The 7,628-nt window shown below is 34.2% G+C and overlaps 1 protein-coding gene across 1 annotated transcript; it reads left to right on the plus strand.

The window, feature by feature from the left end:
• Positions 1 to 403: 403 nt before the first annotated feature.
• On the plus strand, positions 404 to 1,853 carry LOC105796129 (WUSCHEL-related homeobox 4). Its single transcript, XM_012625741.2, has 3 exons — positions 404 to 737; positions 1,010 to 1,282; positions 1,357 to 1,853. Exons 1-3 carry the CDS (start codon positions 546 to 548, stop codon positions 1,492 to 1,494), a joined length of 603 nt encoding a protein of 200 aa, XP_012481195.1. The 5' UTR covers positions 404 to 545; the 3' UTR covers positions 1,495 to 1,853.
• Positions 1,854 to 7,628: the final 5,775 nt, after the last annotated feature.

Consider the following 7,628-nt stretch of genomic DNA (forward strand, 5'->3'; position numbering starts at 1 on the left):
ACCTTTAGACAAGTCTACATCATACCTCATAGTTAAAATATTGTTTATACTAATATATATTTAATGGTTGGAAGTCTTTTAAATGAAATAAATAGTTAATTTTTTTAATTTATTCCAAAATACTTGATATAAATGACCTACATGACTCGAGCATTATATATAATGTTTGAATTATTAAAATATTAATTATGTAAAAAAATATAAAAAAATATAAAATATTTTAATTTTACATGTATGTAAATAGATCTCTCTTTTAAATTTTATTTTAATATATTATTTTAGTATATAAAAGTAATAAGAATAGGCTTTAAAGACATGGTCACTCAATTGTGCTCTCTTCTGCTGTTTCAACTCCCCCCCTTTTTTCTCTATGTTTCTTTATTCTTCTTTTGGCTTTTTTAAAATATGAGAAATCACAAGTCAACCTCACCTCATCATTTGGTCCTGTCTGTTCAAAGAACCACCTCATATCGCACTTTCGTTATTTCTATGCCATCTCTCATCTTCTATATAATTCACCTCTCTCCGTTATTCACTCCTTCACTATGGGAAACATGAAGGTGCATGAGTTGTCACGTGGATTGTGGGAGCACGAACCATCCCTCTCCCTTGCCTGCAACCCCCTACGCACTCATAATAGTAATACCCTTTCTTCTTTCCACCTTAAGACCTTCATTACACCCAAACCTACCCCTACAAAGCTTGCCTCCTCTTACCAGCAGCCGCATTCTCCTCAGGTACACTACATTAATTACATGTACCCTTCACTCTTTCTTTCATTACCGCGTCAAGTTGGCTGAACATATATAACTCAGCCTGATCACCTCTTACCTTCCTTTTTTTTTTTTGCTTCAAAGCTAACTACTCTTTCAGTATCCGAGTAACCCTTTTGTTCGCAATGGTGATCAGCGGAGAAGGATGAAATTTTGAACTTAATTAATTAAGATGTTAATGATCATGTAAAGAATGTAGGAATAAGTCTGAAAAAGAAAGGAATTATGTTATGCAGGTGGATATGCAAGCAGGAGCAGGAGGTACGCGATGGAGTCCAACGCAAGAGCAGATCGGGATTTTGGAGATGATGTACAGAGGAGGGATGCGAACCCCAAACGCACAACAAATCGAACAAATCACTGTGCAGCTAGGCAAGTACGGCAAGATCGAAGGCAAAAACGTTTTCTACTGGTTCCAAAACCACAAAGCTCGCGAGCGACAAAAGCAGAAGCGCAACAGCCTTGTCCTTAACTCACCTCCCATTACCACCATAACTTTGAATACTAGGGTACCTCCCAAACCCCTTGTATGTTGTTTTCTCATTCTTTTTTCTATAAATATGAAGCCCATTCTTTAATACAGGAGGATGGTCCATATAAGAGAAAATGCAGGAGCTGGTCATTTGAGTACATTGAAGAAGAAAGCGGATCATCGTCGTCGTTTAAAGAGGAGGAAACCAGAACTCTAGAGCTATTCCCGTTGCACCCAGAAGGCAGGTGAAGCCTAAAAAGAAAAAGAACTGAATCTAAACTTAGTTCCAAATACGATCTGGTTTGACGATGATGATTGGCTTTTTCTTTCTTTTGTTTGGGGGAAAGAAGAAAGACAAAGTTGGCTTCTTGCACTCAAACATTCATTGGTGCCCTCTTGAAAAATATAACTTTGTACAAAATTAGAAAACAAAAGTAGGTGGTTGTCGTGGGTGGTGGTGTTAGAATATTCAAAGGAAATGCATGATCTAAACTTATCTTATGATTCTGTTGCTTGGAAGACTTTCATAAAGTTATATGATCTATTCTATCTACTTCTCTAGTGGAGAGTAAATTTAGGTGCATTTATTTAAGGATTTAAAAATAAAAGTTTTGGTAGTTGATTTGTGGGCCAATACCCAACCTAGGCTTGGGAATTGGGAGGGAAATTGATGGCATATCCGTAGAATATGATTTTAAATGGAAATGGAGGGTTTTCTCTCGGTTACCGAGAGTGAATGTCACTGATATAAAAAAAAGCCTGTAACTTGAGAAGAACAAAGGTGGCTTTTTTTTTTCTTTTTGCTTTTAATTAATTCTAACAATCAGTACTATAATATAAGTCAAATTCGCCATCTATCTAACAACCTATTTCTCTGTCTTACTAATTCAGTGTATAGAATGTAAATAATTTTTTATATTATTTATCTATACTATTACTTAAGTATTTAATTGAATTAATTAATAGTTAACTTGACATTAATTTAATAAATTTGTATAATATGATATATAAGGTCCATTCTCAATGCATTCATCACTCAATTTCAAAATACATTTATCATAGAGATAATAAATTAGTGATAATGTTGTTCCGGGAACAAAATTTCTAAATCTTATCAAAAAAAAAAAAGAAAAGAAAAAGTGCAGAGGGTGTATAAGCTCTAAAACTTGATATGAATAAGACGTATGATAGATTGTATTGAAATTTTGTTCGAGTAATTTTGTCTACCACGGGCTTTGATTGGAAATGGATAAATTTAATTATGCATTGCATATCGATAGTGTCTTATCATATTGTCATTAATGAGGCTCCCGTGAGTCAAATTAGTTTTACAAGGGGCATTAAGCAAGGGTCAGACCCTTTTTCACTTATCTTTTTGTTTTATGTCAAAACGTTCTTGCCTTAAATCAGAACATGAAAAAATAATATAAGGAGTAAAAGTGGATAGATGAAGTATTCCAATTTCTTATCTTCTTTTTTGCAAATGATAGTTTTCTATTCTTCAAAGTTAACAAGGATGAGTGCCATTTAAGTCAAGAACATCCTAGACCAATATTGCATGTTTTCATGATTGAGTATAATTTATAATAAATCAAAGCTCAGGATCATTAAGAACTGTCACTCTAAATTCAAAAGAATGTTCAGAGGCATTTTGTAGGTGAAGTTGGTGACAGAAAGTGGCAAATATATGGGAATGGGGTTGGACATGTATAATAATAAAAAAAAAAAGTAGATTTTTTCAAGCAATCCTTAATAGAATGGAGTCAAACTTTCCTTATGGAAATCCAAATTTCTCAGTCATGGAGGTAAGTTGACTCTAATAAAATCTGAACTGGAAAGTTTTTCGATTTACCAATTCTCTTGTTTCCAAGCTCCTAAATCCATTTGTAATAAGATGGATCAATTAATAAGAAAATTTTGGTGGGGAAAAGAAGAGAACAAGAGGAAATTACATTTCCTAAACTGACATCATTAATGTCTGAGCAAAAACTGATGAGGCCTTGGTATCCAAATTTCAACAAAGCGTTGTTGGCCAAAATAGCTTGGAGAATTACAAATAATCAGAGTTGGCTTCTAAATAAAACCCTGGTCAAGAAGCACTGCATGGTTGAAAGCTTTCTTCAGAGACAAAAAAGACCGAGAGATTCTTGGGTGTGGAAAAGCATATTGATAGGGAAAGAAATTATTAGTAATAACGTTACATGGAAAAATATCAACAAATAGAGAAATTTGGAGAAGTCAGAGTCATCTTGTCAAGAAGAAATTACGAATGAGATTCTCATTATGAATATGCAAAGATGGTGGGATACAAAAACACTTTTTGAAGGACCTATGAAGATAAGATGAAAACACATTCATGATGGTGAGTTTTTTTTGTCAAATCTTCTTATTTTCAAGAACTCGCTAACATTCAGGCAAGAAATATAAACACGTTCATCTTTCTTGTACCGAAAAAAGCATGGCAATATCTTTGGAGACTTAAATTACCGTACAAGGTAATCATGTTTCTTTAGAAGATTCTAAATGAAACTCTCCCATGCAAAATTGTTATCTAAAAGAGGATATCATTGAATACAAAATGTTTGCCTGCCAAGTAGAGGAAGAAAGCATGGAGCACTTGTTATGGGAATGTTCCTTAATTAGAGTTGTTTGGTTTAGCTCAAAATATGGACTCCTTATAGGTAATCATAGAATAATTTCCATGAAAAATTAGCTGGTACAAATCATAGAGATGTTCCAAAAAGGGGAAGTTTACTTGAAAGAGAATTTGATTGGTGATAAGCTATAAAAGTAACATATTTTAATTTCATTCTTAATGCGCTTTTGGATGATTAATTATGCAAATTAGTGAATTTGATGCTCCTAATCCTTTAAGTTCATGTTTCTATACTTAGGAGAGCATTTGGGAGCGAAAGGAGAAAAAAATGAGCCAAAATCGGACAAATAGAGTTGTTTTCAGGAGCCACACAACCTGGGCATTTCCACACGGGTAGGACACACGCCCATTTGTGCCACACAGGCAGGACACATGCCCATGTGTGTCACATGGACTGGACAAACGCTCATGTGCTAGCCCGTGTCAATTTCGCACCTGCTTCTCAAATACGCCGAAATATACAATTTTTAGGCTTTTTAAGAATTCTAAAGTCTATAAATACCAATTAGAAGAAGACACAAGAGAGCCATTAGAGAAGATCGAAGAAAACACTCGAAGAACACCATCGGAATCAACTCGGAAGCGGATCTCCATCAAGATCTAAGATCTCCTTTTAATTTCTTTCGAAGTTTTATTGAGTTTCTTTCTGTCTTGTGGATATTCTGATTTTGAGATGTTTTCATTCAAGATTATGAACTAATTCTCTAGATACCTAGGGAGGATGAAACTTATGATGAATCCTTTTATTTAATGTCTGTTTTTACGCGATAAATACTTCATTCTTGTTCCCAATTATGTATGCTTATTTCTTGTTTTAATATTTCCGGGACATTAATTCATGTTTAATGTGCTTAATTTAGTGGAGCAAAAGTCTCTGTTTAAGAGTAGATCTAACATAATTGAGTGAGGTTGCATGTAATCCTATAAATAGGATGTCATAAATGTACCAGATTAAAGTTAAATTTAATAGGGAAGTCCATAAATTGAGTTAATGCAAAGATAGAGGTTTTAATTAGAATAAGATTTCAATTAATCAACCTAGAGTCAATTGTTCTTACTCTCGAAAGAGATATTAACATAATTTAGGGATTTCTATGGATCAAGACACAAGTGAATAAATTGTTTAATTTAGATTCATAATAATAGGTGAAGTCTAGGTGGATTCTTTCACGGTATTGTCTATCTCATTGGTTAATATTCGATTATTTCCTTGATTCATTCTCATATGCGTTTTTAGTTAAATTAAGTTTAATAAAATTAGATTAAAACACATCACTCCAGATTATCGACTAAATAATAGAAAAACGGTAATTACTAATACTTTTAGTCTTCGTGGATATGATATTCTCTACTTACCATAGTTATACTATTGTTCTATAGGTGCGCTTGTCTTTTTCATATTTATAGTTAGTTTAGTAACCATCAAGTTTTTGGCACCGTTGCCAGGGACTAAAATATTAGGAACACTTTATTTTTATTAATTTAGCAATTTTTATTTTATTTTTATATTTTTTAATTTAATTTTTACATTCTAATTTTTCTTCTGTTTCTTTCTGGCAGGTTCCTTTAGTTTATGACTAGAAGAAACCCATCGGGACAATTGATTTTTGATAGCAAAATTGATAGTATTGCTTGTAGAAACTGTAGAGAAGCAAGGAAGAATCGACAAAATATAGTACACGAACAAAAGGACATTGTAATTACTGAAGAGATGACTGATAACCATAATAATCAACTACCTCCTACAAATATTGCAGATTCAAATCCCGTTCCTCGTACTATGTACGATTATGCCAAGCCCGCTCTAACTGGGGCTGAATCGAGTATTGTGAGACCCACCATTGCTACAAATAATTTTGAACTGAAGCTGAACACTATTCAGATGGTACAACAGTTTGTTCAGTTCGATGGTTTGCAAGACGAAGATCTAAATACTCGTTTGGCAAATTTCCTAGAAATCGTGATACTTTCAAGATTAATGGCGCCAGTAACGATGCCATTCATTTACAGTTATTCCTTTTCTCGTTTAGGAACAAAGCTAAGTAGTGCTTAAACTCTTTACCACGAGGTTCCATCACTACATGGGCTCAAATGACCGAGAAATTTCTACTAACGTACTTTCCACCGACTAAGACAGCCAAGTTGAGGAACAACATCTCTTCCTTTGTGCAGATTGATTTAGAAATGTTATATGATGCATGGGAAAACACCCGAAGCAGCTTATGAATTTATTGAGGAGATGACAATGAATAATTATCAATGGTAAGTTATGAGGACAAAGCCGATAAAAGTAATCGGTGTCTTTAATTTAGATACAATCAGTATGTTATCGAATCAGGTAGAACTTTTAAATAAGAAAATTGATGGTTTATATGTTTCTACGCGGGTATATCTGGTTATGCAATGCGATGCAAATGAAGGTGGAATAAATAACCCAGAATATTTACCCTTCGCTCCTAGCATAGAGAACGAACAAATAAATTATATGGGTAATAATTCTAGGTCTCAAAATAACACTTATGATAACAACTATAATGCAGGTTGGAAGAACCATCCCAATTTCTCTTAGGGTGGTCAAGGAAATCAGAGAGCACAAGCCCCTCCAGGCTTCCAACAACAACCTTACCAGCAAGAGAAAAAGCTGAACCTCGAGGAGATGTTGACGAAGTTTATCTTGGTGTCAGAAACCCGCTTTCAAAACACTAAAGTAGCACTTAAAAATCAACATGCATCAATTCAAGGGCTTGTGAACCAAATAGGTCAGCTTGCTAAGTTAATTTCAGAACGACCACAAGGTAGTTTGCCTAGCAATACCAAAATTAACCCAATGGAGCAGCTTCATGCAATTACTGTTCGAGATGAAGAAGCGCTAGTTGAATCTGAACAAGAATCGAGGCAATAAATTATGGTGAATAACGATAAGGTTGAGGTAAGACAAAAAGAGCAAAAGCCAGCTGTGGAGGAATATACACCTTGAGTGTCATATCCTAATGCGACGAAGAGAGACCACACAATAGAAAATTTTGGTAAATTTCTCAAACTCTTAAAGAAATTACATATTAACTTAGCGTTTGTTGAAGCTCTTTCGCCGATGCCCAATTATGTCAAATTTTTAAAGGAGCTGTTGACAAACAAATGAAAGTTAGATGATTTGTCAACTGTGGAGCTCAATGCAATTTGCTGGGCCATCTTATAAAATAAACTACCTTACAAACTTAAAGATCCAAGGAGTTTTACTATTCCTTGTTTAATTGGTAGTTTGAATATTGATAATGTTTTGGCTGATTTAGGGGCTAGTATCAATGTCATACCCTAAAAAATGTTTAAACAATTAGATCTTAGAAAACCCAAAAAAAACTAGGATAAGTATCTAATTAACAGATATAACCGTTAGATATTCTAGGGGTGTTATTGAGGATATGCTTGTAAAAATTGACAAATTCATATTCCCTATTGACTTTGTTGTGTTGGACATGGATGAGGGTAGTGAGGTACCTTTAATTTTAGGGAAACCCTTTTTAGCAACTGCTAGAACTATAATTGATGTTGGTACGGGTGAACTTGTACTTCGTGTAGGTGACGAAACGATTACTCTCCAAGCTCATGATTCTGTGAGAACATCTTGTGATCGAGATGGTTTTAAGTATTCTGTTAATGTGAGTAACCATGTGGCTCAACCTTCTTTACAGGAAACCCCTTGGAAAAACGTAATGGAGCCACGTTTCAG

Source organism: Gossypium raimondii, chromosome 3, assembly GCF_025698545.1.
Source record: "Gossypium raimondii isolate GPD5lz chromosome 3, ASM2569854v1, whole genome shotgun sequence".
Classification (NCBI taxonomy): domain Eukaryota; kingdom Viridiplantae; phylum Streptophyta; class Magnoliopsida; order Malvales; family Malvaceae; genus Gossypium; species Gossypium raimondii.

What these genes read in the sequence shown, in the direction of transcription:
- LOC105796129 (XM_012625741.2), top strand. Translation starts at nt 546, where the DNA reads ATGGGAAACATGAAGGTGCATGAGTTGTCACGTGGATTGTGGGAGCAC. An exon ending in AGCAGCCGCATTCTCCTCAG is followed by an intron (nt 738 to 1,009) that starts GTACACTACATT and finishes TATGTTATGCAG; the next exon opens with GTGGATATGCAAGCAGGAGC. An exon ending in CCATAACTTTGAATACTAGG is followed by an intron (nt 1,283 to 1,356) that starts GTACCTCCCAAA and finishes TCTTTAATACAG; the next exon opens with GAGGATGGTCCATATAAGAG.